The sequence below is a fragment of the Trichechus manatus genome, unplaced genomic scaffold (assembly GCF_000243295.1).
Source record: "Trichechus manatus latirostris isolate Lorelei unplaced genomic scaffold, TriManLat1.0 scaffold00012, whole genome shotgun sequence".
Classification (NCBI taxonomy): domain Eukaryota; kingdom Metazoa; phylum Chordata; class Mammalia; order Sirenia; family Trichechidae; genus Trichechus; species Trichechus manatus.
Window position 1 is genome coordinate 23,274,924 of NW_004443948.1, and position 22,602 is coordinate 23,297,525.

Here is a 22,602-nt window from a genome sequence, read left to right on the forward strand (position 1 = left end):
TCGTGCATGGACTCCAGAGTTTGTGTGTATCAGTCTTGGGGATCCTTGTACCACCTTTTTCCTAACATAAATTTGTAAGCTGCACTCAAATATTCTACCCATTAGTTATCATCTGACTAAAACTTTGATAGATGTCAGTGGATCCAAAGAAGATGTTTATGAGGGAGTGATAGCAATAATTACAATGACTAACATTTACTGAATGCTTACTGTACTGCTGATTGTTTCAAGTCCTCTACATGATTTAATACTCACAAAAACCCTAATGGTGGGTACTATTCTAGCTCCAGTTTTAGAGAGAAGAAAATTGACAGTTGGAAAGATGAAGTGATGTGCCTAAAGTTACAGTAGACCAAAGTGGCAAGGCCAGACTTGGATAAATAGATTCTGATGATAATATTTGAGGCTATTAATCGAAATACTGGCACTATTGAAGATGAAAGAAAATTTTAAATAAACAAATAGGTGTTTGCATGTTATTGTGCTATCGTTTCATTCATTCATTCATTCATTCATCCAGTGATGGTGGCAATCATTTACTACTGGGGTGAAGGGAGCTAGGAAGGAGTTTACAGGAATATGCTAACAATGAGGATGCAGCATGTATGTGGAACTCAACAGCTCCTAGCTCCATTTGAAAAGTTAGGCTCTGTTTGATAGTCTTTTACAATATGAGCTTCTGCTTGTGTATACTCAGTGAGCGTAGATGATCCAGCATCTTGAAAGTCAGGCTGAAACATCTAGGGTTTATGTTTAAAGATTATGGAGCTCCAGAGGGCCTCCTGGGGGAAATGACGTGATTAGAATGGTACTATAGAAAGATTGATTTTGCATTTACATGCCATATGGATTGTATCTGGCAAGACAACCAATAAAAAAGAAGCTGTGAGCCACTAATATAATTTCAGGCAGAGGCAGTTAGTGCCTGGGTTTGGGAGTTAAGAGTGGAAACAGGAAGGAAGAAATGGTTACAAGAATTATGAAGGAGGAACAATGAACGTCATTTGGAGACATTTGTGATATTTAGAGGAGATAAGAGTCAAGGATGAATTTGATTACAAAACAATTGTGAGAATGGAGACAGTTTAGAGGTGTTGATCCTGGGCGTGCCAGCCCACCATTCACTTGGAAATGTTTTGTATGTTTGTTTATTGTTTTTAATTACAGAAATAGTTTATGAGTAAAATATTTCTTGAGGACTTAGTATTTTCTAGTCACTTTGCTCAGTGTTACATATATGTATGTAGGTAGGTGTGTGTGTGTGTAAAATATTTTGCCTCTGTCCTCAAGAAACTCATAATTTGTTAGCCAGTACATGTTGGAAATATAAAATCAGAATGTAGAAAGGAGAAAATTAAGAAATTGACTATCACTGTAAGTCATAAACATGCTTTTGCTTTTAATCAGGTAGTTGAAAGAATTAAGCCATCAATAACAAAAAATAAATATAAAGGAAAAACCATGGTATGAGTCAGCAGGCCTGAAACTAGCTTCTGTAGCTAGAAAAAGGTACTCACTGGTCCAAGCTTTGGTGATGGCACTTTTTTGCTAAGAAAAAAGGGCCCTCATGTCTCAGTCGTACTTTGGACATGTTGTTAGGAGGGACCAGTCCCGGAGAAGGACATCATGCCTGGTAAAGTAAAGGGTCAGTGAAAAAGAGGAAGACCCTCAATAAGATGCATTGACACAGTGATTGCAACAATGGGCTCAAGCATAACAACGATTGTGAGGATGGTGCAGGGCGGGCGGTGTTTCCTTCCGTTGTACATAGGGTCACTATGTGTTGGAACTGACTCGACGGCACCTAACAACAACAACATTTCTCAGTATTTCACACCATGTTGGGATGTAGAGCTTAGCAAATAGTGTATGACTCTACAGTGGCTTAAAGTCAGAGTAAGAAAAAAAGAGCCCATACATGTTGTATAGCCAAACATGGGATCCCAAGGACAGAAAATCTCTGTTTTCCCTCAATCCATACTACCTTCCTTTTTGAAATATGTTCCTAAACTGAAGATTATAATTGCTGTGATGACCAGCTTAAACCTAGCAGACGTTAGGGAATCACTCATCGTGGCATGAAGAATGGACAGTATTGCTAAGAACAATCCATGTTTTCGTTTTTGTTTCTTTTTTCCTTAGCAAACTTTGTATTGAATCTATAGATGAAAAAAATTTACAGACTTAACCTGGGTTAAAGAGACCTGAAAACTATGATGATATTTATGAATGATATCTTAAATAAATTGTTTAGATTACTTAAATGTTTTATTTCCTGATAAAAACTTTCATAGCACTACGAGTTTTGGTTGCGTGAGTATTCTACACATACATTTCTGAACCTGAGAGTCGTAACGTAACGCACGTCATGAGATCTCTAAATAATTTACTTTCCATTATTAGAGCTGAAATATACACTGCTGCATTTCTTTACAATATTCACATCCAAAGGCCATAAGTCTGCCCTCTTGGCTCTTCCCCAGTACCATTTATAAGGCATAACTTATGTGATCTACAGTGCTCTTTTTTTTTTTTTTTTTTAAACTCAAGCAAATGGGACACATTTGACTTTTTTAACAACAATTAGAGATCCTGGTTTGAATGTTTGATATCAGAACAGAAATTTGCATTTATAGCATTTTCTTCAATCAAGACTTTTTTTTTTTTTTTTTTGTAAAGTTAATATATAAACTACCCATTGCCATAAAGTCTATTCTGACTCATAGCAACCCTACAGGACAGAGTAGAGCTACCCCATAGGGTTTCCAAGGAGTAGCTGGTAGATTTGAAGTGCCACTTTTGTATATATATACATTTCTTTTTTAAACTTCTTTCTCTGAAATTATCCATATTTGCTTCCTTTTCCAAAGTTTAAGATTATTGCAAATGTAATATTGGAAGGAGAGAGGGAGATTGAGAGAGAGAGAGAAATTCCTTTCATGATTAACTTGTCTCTAAAACTTGACATTTCTGAAGTAGAGAATTCGTTAATTTTCTCATTGAGATTTTTTCTCTTTTATTTTCTTCTCCTGCATGTTCTGACTTTTAGCTAAATCTTTTTCAAGAAGTTTTGTGCATTACAAAATAAAGTCCCACCTAGAATACTTCATTGAGCCTAAACTAATAATGGATTGATAAAATAACACGCATAGAAAGATTTGATATATTTTTTAATACAGGAATTAAAACTTAATTTCACCTAAAGTTAGAACAGATAGTTTGCAGTCACATTTGTTTTAGAATAATTACATTTTATATAGCCCTTGCTTCCAAAATTAGTAATATAATTGTAATGAACAAAAAGAAAATACATTTCACATTATTATAAGAGATTACTATTTATGCTAACATTTCATTTCAATAAAACGTTTATTTATTCTTACATTTCAATTATTCCTACATTCTCTTTCTGTCTCTCACACACATACACACACACAGACGCATGTGGGAACCTTGTTTCCCTTGGACTCATAAAATATTGTAAACATTATGTTGTACGGAAAAAGCAGAAATAAAATTATTCCCTGAATGATATTTAATATTGAATATTTTACTTTTAATATGCTGTTGTAAAAAAAGGTTGACTTGTGAATACTTTCTTCAGCTGTTTATGCAAGTTTTTAAATGCAAATATATTGAGGAATATAGACGGCAAGTCTCCTTTATTCCTAATTCTCAGAACATCCTAAATATTAACGATGGCTATCCGCATTACCTCAGTTCTGTTCCGTTGTATTTGTTCCTTCGTAGATGTGCCGTCCAGTCCCTATGGAGTGAAGATTATAGAGTTGTCACAGACCATGGCCAAAGTTTCCTTTAACAAACCGGATTCCCATGGAGGTGTGCCTATTCATCACTATCAAGTGGATGTCAAAGAAGTGGCATCAGAAACCTGGAAAATAGTACGCTCCCAAGGAGTTCAAAGTGAGTCAGCAATTTCAGAATGTGTTGGTTAATTCAAGCTGATTTTCAATATAGCTCTGTGATTTGCATTTTATTGTCCTTTGGTATTTACATTTTTTCCTTTAGAAGAGGTGAGTTAGGTAAGACATTTCCAGTGCTCTAAGTTAAGTGAATAGAAAGTTTAAAGAATGCTAATAAGAATGATTTTTGCGGATAACTTTAATAAAGAGTGGACAAGTTTTCATGTTTAATACAGGTGAAAAAGTGCAATAAGCTCACCAAATTTCAATTCTGAACAAAAAAAGTTTTTATAATTTTGATAATTTCTAATGTATTTGATGACTAAATATTCTGAAGTATATTTCATTTTTAATTTACTAATAATATTTATGCCATAAGTAAATGCCTAAAATTCTACTGTAGATGGTTTATATATGTGCTTACAAAGCTATATTTTGAAAATCCAGATTTATAATACCAATTCTGTCATTTTGAGTGATAGACTTGGCTAATTTTGAGAATTTAAAATAATTTACAAAACTTCTTTTCACTTATGTAGAATTTCTTCATTTTATAATAATGTAGTTTGTTTTCTCGTTATAAGAAGGAACTGAAGCGGGAAATAATAATAAATTACCAGGGGAAAAGAGAACTGCATTGAGTGACCCAAAAGCATAGCATAAATGGTAAGGAAATTCTCTTACCGTAGAGTTCCATTGCTAGTCTTGCCTTGACCCTAACACATACAGCGTAAAGAAAATCCTGAGAAGGAAAGAAGGAAATTCACCTAGAGAACAATGGAGAGAAAGCCAAATGAAATCATTCGAGTCTACCCTGTGTTGATTTCTGCTTGTTTAGTTTTCACTGAGAGCAATTACTGGTCTGATAAAAGTGCCAGAATATTAATCAACCAGCCATCAGTCATTTACTACCTGCTTCCTGTAATACCAAAAACAGTTAAGCTGTTAGTATTTCTTTTAATGAAAAAAGATTTTGGGTAGTTCATATTCTTTGTATACACACTGTGTAGTTCAGGACAGAAGTTTTATAAAGATAATGCTTAAAAATAATGAATAAGGGGAGTTAAGGACTCTAGTAAGAGAAATCATCATCCTGGGGGTATATGTTTTGTTTTGTTAAGAGAGAGAAAACAAGGGAGAGAGGGAGTGAGAGATAGAAAGAGTGAATTATTTCTGACACTGTAGAACACTCCAAATAGGAGCTCAATCACAACCATGAAGAAAAGCAATGTTCATCTGAACATTATAGAAAGGAAGCCTGGCAGCAAACATGGTCACCCTGGAGGAGAAGGTAGTAGATGCTCTCTCAAGAATTCCTACAAGGTTGCAACCTTCTGAGAATTTATTTATAATGGCTTCACCTGGCCACGTTTATCAAGTTCAGAAACCTAACCTTGTGCTGTGTATATCCATCTCTCAGAAACACTCTCTTAATGATGCTTATAAGACATATGTAAAAACAAGGCAAATTCGTTAATTTACAATGAGGAATCACTGTCTCAGCAATTAGGGAATTCAGAATCTCTATGATAAGGACTAAGGTGTGCCTTACCCAAGCTATGGTGTTTTCAATTACCTCATATGCATGTGAAAGCTGGACAGTGAACAAGGAAGACCGAAGAAAAATTGATGCCTTTGAATTACGGTGTTGGAGAATAATATTGAATATACCAGGGACTGCCAGAAAAATGAACAAATCTGTCTTGGAAGAAGTACAGCCAAATGCTTCTTAGAAGCAAGAATGGCAAGACTTTGTCTCACATACTTTGGAATGTTATCAGGAGGGACCGGTCACTGGAGAAGGACATGCTTGGTAAAGTAGAGGGTCAGCAAAAAAGAGGAAGACCCTCAATGAGATGGATTGACACAGTGGCTGCAACAATAGCACTCAAGCATAACGACAATTGTGAGGATGGCACAGGACCAGGCAGTGTTTTATTCTGTTATACATAGTGTCCTATGTGTCGGAACCAACTCAGTGGCACCCAGCAACAACAACAACAACATGATAAGTACAAGTATTACCTGTAGGTATATTATGTGAGAAACTAAATGCGAGTCGGAAGCTTGTTAGGTGAATCTCAAACCTTGGCTGGGCTTCCTCAGTTTTACATAAGGAAAGCCAATATTTGTATCAGTTCCTTTCTTCTTTTTCCAAGGCCATCTCCTCTTTCATAGATGTGTTAATGAGCACCTTCAATCAGATTGCAGCCTTGTAACCAAACCATTCCTTAATCCAACTCAATGTAGTACACAACTTTGTTTTTTTAATCCGGTTGACTTTCACTCATATTTCTTGAACCTCTCTTTCTGTCATATAATAACATTTTTGGCAGATACTGTACATTTCTGGTCATTTTCAAGAATAAAAATATCTAGCCCAATCCTGTACCATTTACAATTTCAAAAGTCCAATTAGCACTCATATTTTCTATGACTCCAGTGACAGCTGAGCCTTATCCTGGAGAGGGTGGAGTGGGGAAAGGAGAGGAAAGGAGCCACATACTTCTTATGCATCTGGTGCTGATGTTCTCTTTGGGCTGCACCTGCCTCCTGTGTTCTCCGCGTGACAGCATCTAAGTGCCTGCCCCTTGGAGATGCATGTGTGTAGTACAAGCACACCAGGAGCCTCTTTGGAGACACAGTTTCCTCATGGGGGATGATACTCAGACTGACTTCCTTAGAAACCTTCTCACCCTGTTCTAATCAGGCTTTGTTTTGGGTGTGACTGTAGCCAGCCAACTTTAGGCACTATCCATTTGACTTGAAGAAAAATCATACATCCTTACTAAGCGAAAATATTAGAACCTTGACTACCTCAAAGCTCATCTTTCTCCACTTCAACTGGTTACAGAGAACAGATTAATCTTCTGTAAAAGCAGATGTCCAAATGGAGATGGAAATACCAGACCTTTCCCCTTGTACTGACACACCCAGTGGATTGTGTTCATCTCTTTGAGCTATCTTTACCTGCCAGAAGGGGAGGAGTCACCAGTAACTTCCTCTCCTAAGAAGAAGGCTCACTACCCCAATGATGTGATCTTCTCTCTCTAGTCTCTTACTTATATGGTGTGTATGTGGGCAGTGTGCATAAGGTTGTAGTGTTGTAGCTAGGATAGCATAGCCTCTTCTTAGTTAACCCTGAAGGAGGTGCTGGCTCCTTCCCCAGTTGCTTAGTATTTGATGGTTCTTTCCTCTTTTTTTCAATTATCCCAGTTGAAATTTCAGGGCAACAGGAACACATCCACTGAATTTTCCACTCAGCTTGTTGTTGATTGCGTGATTCCATTCTTTCTCTTTGAAAATAATGCATATTTGTAATCTGATTTATTTAAATGTTGAATTTACAGTTAGTCAGTCAAATGGAAATGTGATCTTATTTCCATTTGTAAGGGTCATTTAGTGGAGCCCTCATATTTAGTTACTAAGAGGAAAACATAGACGCAATAGGCAATCAGGGAGTCATGCTTGGTAACTCCACTGGGACAATGTCTAAGATTCTAGCATAACTGTGTCTGGCATTTACTTTTCCTATAGCAAAGCAATGTTCTATTTTTGTAAAGATATAGTAAAAATATTCACCAGAATAATGCATTTTATGCTTATGGAAATATGAAATGCATAATCATAGTTATTTTAATGTAAATTTAACAGCAATAATTTGATTGTTGAAACATGAAAGATAAGTTCGACTTAAACTTTTTTTTTTTTAGTCAAAATGGTTTCCTTTAAGCTGACACTTTAGCCTTACTCACGTTTTCCCCACTAGACCGACTTAGGTCCTTTTACCAGTCTCCCTGAACAATCTGCAATGCGCTTTCACAGTCACCACTTCTTGGAATTGTTTTCATACTAATATTTCCTGTCCCTCTGGTGCCACAGTGGTTAAGAGCTCGGTTGCTAATCAAAAGGTTGGCAGTTCAAATCTACCAGCCACTCCTTGGAAACACTATGGGGCAGTTCTACTCTGTTCTATAGAGTCGAAATCAACTTGAAGGCAATGGGTTTTTTTTTTTTTTTGAGGTGGTAACATATCTCTTACGTTATTTTGTGTTATATTTGTTTCAGTATGTTACATTACATCACATTACATTACTGTCTGATCTATAGGTCTTGTTATAAAATCTGGTATAGTTGGGAGGATGAAAGGGATTATTTTATGTTGTTGTTGGATACTGTCAAGTTGACTGTGACTCATAGTGACCCCATGTGACTGGAGATATGGCCCAGTGGGAGGTCTGCCTGGACCTGCAGCAGTGTTCTTTCCTGCTCCTGTCCCAGTTCAAATCTGGGATGGCAGCCTTTGCACCAGTTAGTAAATGGGCTCCTCTCTCCATTCTTTATACATCTGAAGATTTTTATGTATCTTACTCATAAGTGCACACATCATCACATCATCTACTTTATCAGACTCCCTTCCCCTACTTCTGGTATCAACTGCCCCAGGATTTATTTCCCGTAAGTAGACATAGGGAAGAAGTTTGCCCTGCAAGTTGTTCTGTAAAAGGAAATGGTGGAGATTAGGCAGAACGGAAATCAAAATGCAATGGAGGCCTGGCAAAGCCTCAGCCAACCATTAGAGAACTCTAGAGCAGTATTGCCAGCAGAGTATCTGTTTTGGGCTGAAACAGCCAGTCCTTTACAACCCTGTCTCTGTATTTGCCTGTATGCAAGCTTGCCTAGAAAGGAAGTAACTGTGGGCAAATCTAAAGCCAACTCTAATTGTCTGCTAACTATATTCCCTGCAGCTAGGCAGCAAGAGAGAGCTGGGCTGCAATCACTATATCTTCCATAATATCTATTTTCAGTACATATATTTTTAAAATATAATCCAAAAGCAATCTAACTGTATGGATCTTCAAATCTTGCTGAAGTTTGATGGGTGAGATATGATAGATTCAGCAGTGCATATGTGTATATGTAGTTATGAGCATGTGCATATATAGACTCAGAATTTAGCATCTTCTTTTATTTAGCACTGTTAAACAATTTTTTCTATTGCAGAGAATTTTTGTCTATTAAACTATCAAACATATTTAAATATGTTGATCTTTCACCTCATGATGTTTTCATGAGTATTTTACCAGTCATATTGATGATCCAAAACTGGCATGTATTAATGTGTAGTAATTTCTCATTTAGTGCCTGAAGAAAGTAAACACTCTTTGTTTATTATCTGTTTTTAGTAAAATTACTCTTAACATTTATTCACTCCAGTTTATATTGTAAAGTGATAGTCATCTAAAATCACCCTATGCTTCCCTATTGAGGCAAAATATCAGTGATCAGACAATTAACAAAATATTAAAGACAGCTCATATCTCCTAAACATTTGTTCTGTTCCAGGAACTCTGTTAAGTGCATCAAATAAATTAAATCAAAAGATCTTGTCCACAAACTGAAGAATGTGTTAATATCATTATGATCTGTTTTACAGAGGGGAAAACCAAGGCTAACCAATGTAAAGGCGAAAACTCAGACCGCGAAGTTTAACACTTTCTCCCTAGGCCATATGAATATGTTATGATAAAAGCAAAATTCAAACCCAGGCATTTTTCACCTGCTTTTCAGTTACAAAGTGAAAGAATGGAGCACAGATTACTGCTGTGTGGAGTGTGGATGTGGGGTGGGGGGTGGTGCATACACATATATATGTATGTTTTAGATAGCTAATGGGAGGCAATTGTGGTAGTTGTATAGAAAATGTGTGGACTGATCTGCCTAACTCGTTTAAATATGAATTAACAGTTGAAGCATCACTATTATGTGGAAATATCTTATTAGAAAGGAAGAAAGAAGGAAGGGAAGGCAAGAAGATAGGAAGGAAGGAAGGGAGAGATGGAGGGAGGGAATGACTGGCTGTGAAACCTTGAAAAAATGACAGTATTGTATGTATGTGTGTTGATCATGTGACACAGCAGACAGTGTTTTTACTAAGATCACAAGAATTGAGAGAAAACTAATTACGTGGTTACTACTTTCCATTTTGCCTCTATGCAAAGCAAAGATGTAAGAATCAGAGTGATTTACTAAAGCATTAATGGAAGGGGTGTAAAGAGGGTGGCCTAAGTACTCAGTTCCTGATGTTGCTTGATTCACAGGTGACATCTCGATTATCTGGAGCAGAGGACAGGCTTCAGGGAGTAAGAATCTCTAAAGTTCTGTACAACTTTGTGTGTGTTTGTGCACGCATATTCTGGAAAGGAGGTCCATAGCTTTCATTAAATTCTCAAATGGTTTATTTTAAAAATGTATTTTTTTCAACTTGGTTTCCAAATTATAGTTTAACTGAGTACACATTCATGTTTTTTAATAGTTGCTTTCCATTAGCAATCTGAAGACAGTATTTCACTCTCTTGCGGATCCTATTGTTAGTGTTGTGAAGAATGCTGTCAGTTAATTGCCATTTCTTTGTAGATAATTATTTTTCTCTTTAACTGCTTTTAAGATATCTTCTTTGACCTGGTGTTTTGAGGCTTAATTATATGTATAATTAAATGTATTCAATTAAATGCGTACTGTTATACATTTTCTATAAATAGTTTTAAAATTGTATAATTAAAGGTGTAATTAAATTATGGAAAATAATTTAATTCTACAGTTAATTCTACTTGGGATTCATTGTGATTTCTGATTCTGAAGAACTTTATCTTTCATTAATTCCGAAAATTTTTATGTCATTTCCTTTCTGAGTATTGGCTCTCTCTCCATTCTCTGTCTTCTTTTATTCTGAAAAACCAATTATAAATATACTAAACCTGTCACTTAAGAATTTTGAGGATTGTCATGTCTTTTTACACATATCTGTATTTTGTTTCTTTCTTTTATATATTTTTAATGATTTTGTGGTAGTTAATACATCTCTGTCTCCTAGTTTACAATCCTTTCTCCACATATGTTTAATCTGCTGCCTAACTTCTCATTAACTTTTTAATTTAATGATCACATGTTTAATTTATAAGAGTTCTAATTGGTCCTTTTTCAAGTTAGCTTGGCATTTTAAAAATTTTTTCCAATTTCTAATAATTTAAGCATACTTAGTTTATATTTGGATTTTGAAGATTCAGGTTTAATTCTGATTTTTAAAAAATTATTAGATTGCTTCATTTGTTTCAGCAGATGCTCACTTTTGCAGTCTTGTTTTTTAGTGTATTTTATAATTTTAGATTGTGATCTCATGTTTTGCTTATTCTAGTTACTAGGAATCATGCAAGACCTGGGTTTGGGGTACATTCCTCCACAGAAGATATTCTTTTGCTCTTGGTAGTAACTTGGTGCATGATAAAGCTGGGAGCACCAAAAATTAATTTCTTGATTTGGGATATTCTGTTTGATCAAGGTGATCTACATGAGGACAAGTCCACACTTAACTAATTTTCAAAGAAGTATTACCCCAACCCCCTTACTAAACTGGGGTTTGCTCTGAAACTGGGGTTTGCTCTGAGGCCAAGCAGGCAAGTTTTATTTGCCAGCAGTCTCGTGTGTGTGTGTGTGTGTGTGTGTGTGTGTGTGTGCGCGCGCGCACGCGCATGCATGTATGTTTACTAGCCTGCCTTTTTTACATCCTTCATAGAACCTTGAGTGTCCCAGTTCCGTGGAAGATCAGCTTCAGCTTCTCATCTTGAATATTATTTTCCCTCTGAGGAGATGTAAACCCAATTTTCTAGATCAGAGATCTATACAAAAGGTCTGAGTTTTCTAAGTACCTGTGATGTTTTAAACAGGATTACAGTATTTGATTGAAAACAAATACATGACTGCTTCTCTAGCTTCTGGTATACCCATCTGCTTCATGCTTGGTGCTTCAGGATTTGTTTTACATTTCTGCGAGAAAACACTTAAGTATTTTAAAGTTTTTGAAAATGCTATACATAATTTCCAGGTGTACTTAAAAGAGTACTTGTTTTATAGGCTATTTGAGTGACCATATTGCTGAAAATCTGAAGTGATTTTTTAAAAGCCCAAATACAGTTTTGAATAATGACCAATACTTCCTTTGTGTTTTGTTTTATAAGTTTAATTTACATTAATCCTTATCATAAAGTGGAAGAAATTCCTGTAATCACAGTTATACTCACCGCCTTTGAGGCATTTGTTAGAAGATAAATTGAAGTTCATCTATGAAAAGACAGATGCTTACAGTAATGAACATTTCAATAACTACTACATTTTTGTCCCGAGTATGGTTGTACTTGTTTAGTCACATTTATGTTCCTGAATATTTAGAATTAATTTATATATTATTCATATCTCCATTTCTAATTACTATCACAACCCAGAGTAAATATCAGCTCTTGCTTGATTGCAGTATCATTTCACATGATAAAATTTGGCCTAAACATTTTCACGTTAGATTCTCATTCTAAGTAGCTACTTGATTAATTTCCTATGAATCTCACCTCTTCATTCTGCACCTGGTCCTAGCTTCAGGGTTCACTTAAATCCTGACCTATTGTAATCTATTTCAAGGTTCAGCTGAAGCCCTACTGATCATCTCAACCACTGATGTGGCACAAAACTAATTTTCAAAATATGATGAATTGTGAACAGTTCAGATTGCAACAACTTGAACTATCCTAATATAGAATGTGAGTCATTGTGACATTGAATTATGAGTGAGAAACATCTACCACAGCTGTAGCAAGACTTTTACCTTGTGGTAGGGCTGCATTACAGATTCATTACCATATCATTTAACAATTTGAAAATATGTTTTATACAACTCATCGGGCACACAATGAAGAGAAAATAATCTTGCAAAACAGCTACTTAAAAATAAAAATGAAAAAAATTAATATTTAAAAATATTCTATTTAACAGAGCATAAAACAATTCTCTCCAATAACATAATCTTTTGCATTTGATTTGAGAACTCTTTAGTCAGTTTGAATGACACATCCAAATTCTTTAAATCTCAGCCAAGATGATTATATTTCCTGCTTTATTCAGGACTACGGTTATGGTAAAATCTCTCTGTTTCTGAAAATAAGTTAGAATTTTTTTTTTTTTTTAAAGTTCGAAATAACAGTATTTTCTAAATGGAACCTTCACTGTAAACTTATAGTCATTCAAATTCTTACCATTTTCACTAATCAAAGGATGTGAAGACTGACTACAAGTCGAAAATAACTACACAGTTGGATTTTTCAGTTCTTAGATTGCATAGTCCACTAAACCTTCAATGTGGCTTTGTAGGATGTAACTGCAGTATGTACATTTCAATCTACAGATAGTAATTTTAATAGTATAGTATTTATTTTGTAAATGTTGTAGTTAAGTCTGTGCAGCTGCTTCATAATTGTTGTAATTCCAAACTCTTTTCTAGGTTTTAATTTTATGGAAAGTTCTTATATTTATGAAAAGTTGAAGACAAAAATCAAGTTATATGGCAGAAGAAGTCATTTTTAGTCGTATGAAGAAGTAGTGCTTTCTCTTTTTCAGTAACTATTTTTCTTCCCTCAGTAGTGTTTTGAAGTATTGGTTTGGATTTATAAAAGATATGTCTGATAAATCAGCAAAATGATTTTTAATAGAAGCTTAAATTGGAATAGAGCAGAGATTAGTAGTTCAAATCCTGAGATCTTAGGTTCAAATATTCAGAGTACCATGAATAAATGTAGCAAACATTCATGGAAACTAATTTTTTTCTAATTTCTTCACACACAGAACTGTTTATTATTTTTGTTGTAATTTTATTTTTTTTTATAAATTTGGATTTTTTCAATTCCTGAAGCACAGACTATATTTATCAGACATACCTTTTATAAATACAAACCAATACCTCAAAACACTATTGAGGGAAGAAAAGCAGTTACTGAAAAAGAGAAAGCACTACTTCTCCATAAGACTAAAAATTACTTCTTCTACCATATAACTTGATTTTTTTCTTCAACTTTTCATTAATATGAGAACTTTCCATAAAATTAAAACCATAAAAAGAGTTTGGAATTACAACAATTATGAAGCAGGTGCATAGACTTAATTGCAGCATTTACAAAATAAATACTATACTATTAAAATTACTATCTATAGATTAAAACGTACATACTGTAATTACATCCTGCAAAGCCACATTAAATTAAATAATTTATTAATATATTTACAAAAACATTGTTGATAGTTATACTTTTAGAAGAATGAGCACATCAATATTTCTTGCTGAGTGATGATTAACCCGTTGCCGTCGAGTTGATTCCGACTCTTCCAACTCATACGGACCCTATAGGACACAGTAGAATTACCCCCATAGAGTTTCCACAGAGCAGCTGGTGGATTCAAACTGCTGACCTTTTTTCTTTTTCCCATACAAAAATGTGTACATACATTGTTATGTGACTCTAATTGCTCTCCCCATACTGTGACAGCACACTCCTACTTTCCACCCGATTCCCCACGTCCATTCAACCAGCTCCTAACCCTCTCTGCCTTTCCATCTCACATCCAGAAAGAAGCTGCCCATTTAGTCTCGTGTATCTACTATGAGGCACACTCCTTATGAGTATCACTTTATGTCCCACAGTCCAGTCCAATCCCTGTCTGAAGAGTCGGAAATTGTTTTAGTTCTGGGCTGATAGAGAATCCAAGGGCCATGCTTTCCGGGGTTCCTCCAGTCTCAGTCAGACCATTAAGTCTGGTCTTCTTACTAGAATTTGAGTTCTGCACCCCGCCTTTCTCCTGCTCCATCAGGGACTCTGTGTTGTGTTCCCTGTCAGGGCAGTCATTGGTGGTAGCCAGGCACCAACTAGTTCTTCTGGTCTCAGGCTGATGAAGTCTCTGGTTTACGTGGCCCTTTCTGTCTCTTGAGCTACTACTTTCCTCGTGTCTTTGGTGTTCTTCATTCTCCTTTACTCCAGCTGGTTGGAACCAATTGATGCATCTTAGATGGCCTCTTGCAAGCTTTTGAAACCCCAGCCACCACTCACCAAAGTAGGATGCAGAACATTTTCTTAAGAGCTTTGTTATGCCAGTTGACCTAGATGTCCCCTGAAAGCGTGGTCCCCAGGTTCCTACCCCTGCTACTCTGTCCCTCAAAGTGTTTGATTGTATTCAGGAAACTTCTTAGCTTTGGTTTAGTCCAGTTGTGCTGACTTCCCCTGTAATGTGTGCTGTCCTTCCCTTCACCTAAGATAATTCTTCTCTACTATATAGTTAGTAAATAACTCTCCCCCTCCCTCCCCACCCTTGTAACCATCAAAGAATATTTTCTTCTGTGTTTAAACCTCTTCTTAAGCTCTTATAGTAGTGGTATTATACAGTATTTGTCCTTCTGTGACTGACTGAATTCACTCAGCATAATGACCTCCAGCTTCTTCCATGTTATAAGAGTTTTCACGGCTTCATTGTTGTTCATTGTTGCGTAGTATTCCATTTTGTGGATATACCATAATTTGTTTATCCATTCTTCTGTTGATGGGCACCTAGGTTGTTTCCATTTTTTGATATTGTGAACAGTGCTACAATGAACATGAATGTGCATATATATCTATTTGTGTGATGGGTCTTATTTCTCTAGGATATATTCCAAGGAGCGGGATAGCTGGATCGTACGTTACTTCTATTTCTAGCTTTTTAAGGAAGCGCCAAATTGATTTCCAAAGTGGTTGTACCATTTTACATTCCCACCAACAGTGTGTAAGTGTTCCAGTCTCTCTACAACCTCTCCAGCATTTATTATTTCGTGTGTTTTGGATTAATGCTACCCTTGTTGGGGCAAGATGGTATCTCATTGTAGATTTGATCTGCATTTCTCTAATGGCTAATGATAGTGAGCATTTCTTCATGTGTGTGTTAACCACCTGAATATCTTCTTTAAACTGCCGACCTTTTGATTAGCAGCCAAGCTCTTAACCACTGCACCACCAGGGCTTAGTACTTATAATTTGCCATATTCCCTGTTTTCGTTGTGAAGCTTTTGGGTAATAACTTTCATGTTTATCTTAGGAAACTGGCCAGTCCCACATGCACGCTCAGTTTCAAAATATGGCAGTCTTTTTTAATAAGACCCAGAATAATATTGGCCATCAGGCATGCACACTGTGTAAGGTTACATATCCTGTATACTATACAACTACCAGTAGCTATCAAGTCAATTCTGGCTCATGGTGACCCCATGTGTGTTAAAGTAGAACTGTGCTCCATAGAGTTTTCAGTGGCTTATTTTTCAGAAGTGGATCACCACGCCTTTCTTCTGAGGTAATTCTGAGTGGATGTCAGCCGTCAAACTTCTGGTTAGCAGTAGAGCACTTAACCATTTGCATCACCAGGGACTCCAATATATAACCACAGGAAGAGGTATTTACGTAGATTACGATGTGAGTGGTACCCACTGAAGTTATGCAATATGGCAGCTAGCCAATTGGTGGAGTTTTTGTTTTTTTTTTTTTTCCTTTTACATTACTTAAAAGAACCTGTAAGAATCCACAAGATCATTTCATATAGCCTACTCTGTTGTGAAGCATGTTATTTGATATCCACCTCAAGGTTTTATTTCTCAAAGACTAGTAATGAAGTAATTAATGTTCAGTTTATTCAACAGTTTTTGTTTACTTAATTGGTAATTGAAGAACAGATACGTGTATGTACAGCGCTATGTGAATAAAGAGTATAGGACAATATGATAGTGTGAGTTTCTTTCCGTTAACTTGTTAATAAGTTTTTCTAATGGAAATACACAGGACTGGGCACCTTTTAAATCTAAATTAGTAAACTCAAAAAGTGAAAGTAAATTATTGTCTGAAAATATTTTACTAGTTATTTTTTCTTCCATCATCATTATTGAATTTGAAACATTTTTGTTTTCATTAGTACCTAAAAAGAAAATCAATAATTGTTTAAAATACTTAGTAGAAATAATGAGAATAATCACCACAACTCAACTAAAGTTAGAGTAAGCCTATAAAATATTTCTTCAAAGTTGTTTTGCCATATAGTAATAAGTTATTTAAGTTGTGACTTTTCTAAATTTGTAAAGTATTATCTACACTGAGTTATCGTGCCATTAAAAAAAATGAAAGAAATAATTGAGATAGACAGGGTATTATGTTACTTAAAACTTCTTTTTGGGGAAGGGAGGATGCTTCTCAGAAGATGTTCCTGCAGAACATGTAACATTATCACACCTCAGTGCTCTCTCCCTCTCTACACACACACACACACACACACACACACACACACACACACACACAATGGTAATTTTATATGCAACAATCAGGGGTTTCCTTTTTCCTTCCTCTATTGTGTTTCTTTTCTTTGTTCTTTAAAAATGTATTGTTGTGGTTGTTGTTAGTGGCTGTGGAGTTAGCTGGTCCCTGACTCATGACCACCCCAGGCAAAAACAAACCAAACATCGCCCCATCCTGCACCTTCCTCGTGATCATTAGTGGATTGAATTATTGTGATCCATAAGGTTTCCTTGGCTGATTATCAGAAGTAGATTGTCAGCCCTTTCTTCCTAGTCTGTCTTACTCTGGAATCTCTGCTGAAACTTGTTCAGCATCATAGCAACAAGCAACCCTTCACAGATAAGTCACGACTTCACATGAGGTACATTGGCCAGAAATCAAACCCAGGTCTCCCAGATGGAAGGGGATAATTCTACCACTGAAAAACTGTACCCCCATTAAAATGTATTATTATGTGTTTTTATGTTTTTTATATTAGCAGGCATCTGATGACTAAAACATTTCTGTTTCATAATGACATGAACTAGTTACTACAAATTTGAAGTATCCTAACTACAAACTGGATACTATGGAGTTTGCAAATACAACTAGTATAGTACAGTAGAGTTAATATCCATATGCCTACAAGAAAGACCAGGTTATATGACTATTATTCAAGTTTACACAAAACACAAATGCCAAAGATGAAGAAGTTGAACATTTTTAAAACTTGCTACAGTCTGATCAAGTGTATGATAAAGATACATTGATAATTACTGGTGATTGGAATGCAAAAGTTGGGGAAAAAAAAAAGAGGAAGAAGAAGAAGGATCAGTTGTTAGGTGTGGTTGAGTCAGTTCCGACTCATAGTGACCCTATGCTCAACAGAATGAAACACTGCCCAGTCCTGCACCATCCTCACAATCATTGCTATATGTTTGAGCCCATTACTGCAGCACCGGTGTCAATCCATCTCATTGAGGGTCTTCCTCTTTTTTGCTGACCCTCTGCTTTACCAAGCATGATGTCCTTCTCCAGGGACTGGAGGGACTGGTCCCTCCTGATAACATGGCTGTATTTTCCAAGACAGTTTTGTTCATTTTTCTGGCAGACCATGGTTTATTCAGTATTCTTCGCCAACACCATAATGCAATTGGTAGTTGGAAAATATATCTTTTGTGATAGAAGCAGCGCCGTAGACAGCATGGTAGAATTCTGCAACACCAATGACTTACTCATTGGAAATACTTTTTTCAACAACATAGTCAATGACTATACAATTCAATCTCACCAGATGGATTACACAGGAATTAAATTAACTATATCTGTTGAAAGAGGTGATGGAGAAGCTCAGTAACATCAGTCAAGACAAATTCAGGAGCTGGTTATGGAACAATCAATTGCTCATGTGCAAGTTAAAGTTGAAACTGAAGAAAATGAAAGCAATTTCACAAGAGCCAAAGTACAACCTTGAATACATCCTGCCTGAATTTAGAGACCATCTCAAAACAGATTTGATGCACTGAATACTAATGACTAAAGACAAGAAGGATTGTGGGAAAACATTAAGGATATTATGCAGCATAAAGAAAGTGAAAGGTCATTAAAAAAACAAGGAAGAAGGAAAATACCAAAGTGGATTTCATAGGAGACTCTGAAGCTTGATCTTAAGCACAGAGTAGATAAAGAAAACAGAAGAAATGATGAAGTAAAAGAGCCAAACAGAAGATTACAAAGGATGGCTGAAGAAGGCAAGGTAAAGTATTATGATGAAATGTGGCAAAGACCTAGAGTTAGGAAAGCTAAGGGGAAGAACACGATCAGCATTTCTACAGCTGAAGGAACTGAAGAAAAATGTCACACTTCATGTTGCATTACTGAAAGATTCTATGTGCAAAAATTTGAATGGCACAGGAAGCCAGAAGAAGATGGAAGGACATACAGAGGCACTGTACAAAAAGTATTGGCCAGCATTCAACCATTTCAGGAGGGCATAACTGGGCAACATTTTGTTCTGTTACACATAAGGTCGCCGTGAGGTAGAGCCTACTCAGAGGCAGCTAACAACAACGATAGCATTATAAACAATGTCTACTAGTTGTGATGAGATGGATCTAAAAGAGTTTTGTTTGTTTATTTTGTTTGTCTGCCTGTCTTTTTGTTTGTTTTTAGTGAACAATGAGAGATAGCCCTTTTCTGTTATAGATAGGAAGTAGTTCTTCTGTAGAAGTGTCTGATTTTTTCTTGTAGCTTCCCAGTTGCTAAAAGTCACTGCAACATTATTTTAAGTTGTATTTCAAGGTTCTGTTCCTCAGTGTCTCTTTCAGTCCGCATGTTTACAGTGGTCTGAGTGAAAATGGATTTCCCTTTACAATATTATTTAATTTCACTATTTTAGAAATAATTTAATATAATCAGTGTTTAGTGTTAGCTTTCAACTGTTACAGATTTTAAAGTCTTAATGAGTTTCGATTTTTTTAAAAATTTTCTACAAGTAATTTTTTTTAATGATTACACTATTTCCAACATAAAAATGCCTGAAGAAAGGAAGACTGTAAGTTCTAAATGGCTGCATTTTACCCGTTAAAATAGAAATTGACTGCAAAAATCATCTGCCTATGTTACATTCAGCCTGGAGCCCTTGTGGCATATTGGTTAAGAGCTTGACTGCTAACCAAAATGCTGGCAGTTTGAATCCACCAGCCACTCCTTGGAACCCTCTGGGCAGTTCTGTTCTGTCCTGTAGGGTCGCTGTGAGTCGGAATTGGTTAGTGGGAATCGGTTAGTTATGTTAAATTCAAGTGTAATAAACTCTTACAAATTACAAAGGAAAGGGGAAAAGTAACCCACACTAATTCCATGTTTTCACTGAAAGAAAATGTGTTCTAATTTGCATGTAGTGGAAAGGTTTCTGTATGTTAAAAATCAAAGCAAGAGTATGTTGGACTGTTTTCATTGTTTCTATGAAAATAACCAAAGCTAATTTAGAAATTGCAATCTCAATGAAATTAAACTACGTAGATCAAAATATAAGAGGAAATTTGAGTGAAATGATAATCTTATATAAAATTACTTGTCTGCTTAAAACTTGCACACTTATCACAAAATTAAGACACAAAATCCATACCTAACGCTGTGCTCAGCCTGGTGTCTGGCTATGCTGTAAAGGGAACTTCCACGCCTTTTTTTTAATTTTTCAAAAAATTTGGTGAGCTTTTTTGTTCATGTATAATTTTATGAATCAGACAAATACATGACATGAAGAAATTTATTTCTATAGGGAACATGTTTGTGAGTAGTGAGAAAAGAAATATAAATAGTTGACGAGTGTTTTATAGGAATTTAATACATAGGAGGATGAAAGTGTGATAGTTCACAGTAATTTAACTATAAAAAATAGAGCCCATATCCCTGCTCAAACACACACTCTCTTGGTCACTTTAAGATTCAAAGTAAGTATGATCTTTCCTAGATAGTGAATATAACTGATAGGAAATTTTACAAGACATATTTAAATTTCATACCACTAAAGATTTTGAAATCATAGCCATCGTATTTCACTGTATTAAACATTATTTGGCCCTTTTACTGTTAAAGTTTATTAATACGAATATTTATTTTATCTATTACAGTATGTAAATATTCTTGAAGGTTAAAGAGGGACGTAGAGCCTTTACTCCATACATTCAATGGCTCCAGATGCTTCCACTGAGAAGGTTTTAAAGTCTTCGTTCAATAGTACCAGCTGCTAGGAGAAGGCAACCAGTACAAACTTACATTATCAGAAATGGTTTAAGTGACTGCCACCACCCTGGTTCTTATCCCTTGCACATCAAGAGTTGAACAGGGCAATAGTGTTCTTACTTTTCTCACTGTTACTGTCTCTACTGTTCCTTCTTTTTCTTCATACCAATGTCTGATTAACCTTTTAAACTAAAAGGATTGTTTTGATATTTGCCACTGCCCATTGCAAAAACCACTATTGCATAGACAGTGATATTTAAAATAGGATGGATTTGAAAGATCATTTCTGTACATAGAGGAAAAGGGGAAACTATTTTTCCATTTTTCTAATCAAATGAAGTAAATTCATTACTTGGCACATCCAAGCTTGTTCACTCACCTGTGCCAAACATCCATTCTGCTTTCTTACAGCCATCCCTGAGTTTATTCTATTCCTTCTCCCAGTTTTTTATCCATCCTTCAAGGCCCAGTATAAATTTGAGCTTCTGTGCAATGATCCAAGTGATGATTTTTTTTTTTAGTAGAAATATGCTTACCTTCCTTTGCAACTCTTTAGAAAGTATTCACTTTCGAAAATATTTTGTCTGCTACTGTTCTCCTAATGTAAGTATTATTTCATAAGTCACCTGTCCCCATCTTGACTGCATGTATGAGAGCCTGTTTACCATCATGTGTAGATCTTTGGATTTTCTACGTCTGAGATGAATGAATATTTACCTAATTACTAGGTTTGCTTACATTCAAATAAAAGTGTATACTTCATAACTATTTAAAAACATCTGTAAATTATCACCAGCTGGAGCCCTGCTGGCACAGTGGTTAAAGCACTCGGCTGCTAACTGAAAGGCCAGTGGTTCAAACCCACCAGCCACTCAGTAGGAGAAAGTTGTGGCAGTCTGCTTCCATAAAGATTACAGCCTTGGAAACCCTATGGGGCAGTTTTGCTCCGTCCTGTTGGGTTGCTATGAGTCCCACGGCAGTGGGTTTGCCTTTTTTTTTTGGTTATAAATGATCACCATGTCTCCAGGACAAAGGAAACCAGCTAAGCAAGTTGGCAATTTTCTCTTTTCTTTGAAACTTTCAGAAATAGATTCTGCAAGCTTTTCTGGGAACTAAATTTATGTAATTTACTGTTCTCCAGCAACTAACTCTATTGCATATGAATAAACCTTATCCTTTCTACCATCTTTAAAAAAATTCATTGTAGGATATTATCTTTTTTTTAATTCTAAGTCTAGACATTATTAGTAGACTTTTGAGAAAAATGGATACAACAGTCCTAATTGCTCCTACTTCTTTCCCTCACTATTCAGACAAAAAAAGCAGCATCAGTCAGTGTGTGAGAGGTGCTGCTGCTGCAGGCTTATGTAAAGTTAAGGAAGGAAGATCACCTTTGGCAACAGGACAAGCCTGTGGACTTCTGTGTGCACGCATCTGTGTGTGTACAAGCAGTGGGATTTTGTTTTCTACAGTTTTCTGCCAATTAGGCTTACTTGGATTAATTCTATCAATTTTTTTTTTTTATTGTACTTCAGGTGAAGGCTTACAGAACAAATAGTTTCTCATGAAACAGAAGTACGCATGTTATTTTATGACATTGGTTAACAACACCACAACATATCAACCCTCTAACTTCTCAACCTCTTTTTTTTTTTTTTTTTGGTGAAAATACACATAACCAAAGATACACCATTTCAAAAATTTCTACATGCACAGTTCAGTGACATTGACTACACTCTTCGAATTGTGCTGTTATTCTCACTTAAGATGAAGGC

The 22,602-nt window shown here is 35.8% G+C and overlaps 1 protein-coding gene across 1 annotated transcript in view; it reads left to right on the forward strand.

Annotated features, from left to right (window-relative positions):
- NCAM2 (neural cell adhesion molecule 2) overlaps positions 1-22,602 on the forward strand; it is a 289,809-nt gene that overhangs the window by 186,712 nt on the left and 80,495 nt on the right. Inside the window, exon 12 of the mRNA XM_004371382.1 lies at positions 3,751-3,924. Within this exon, the coding sequence (XP_004371439.1) occupies positions 3,751-3,924 (174 nt within the window). The remainder of the gene's footprint in view (positions 1-3,750; positions 3,925-22,602) is intronic.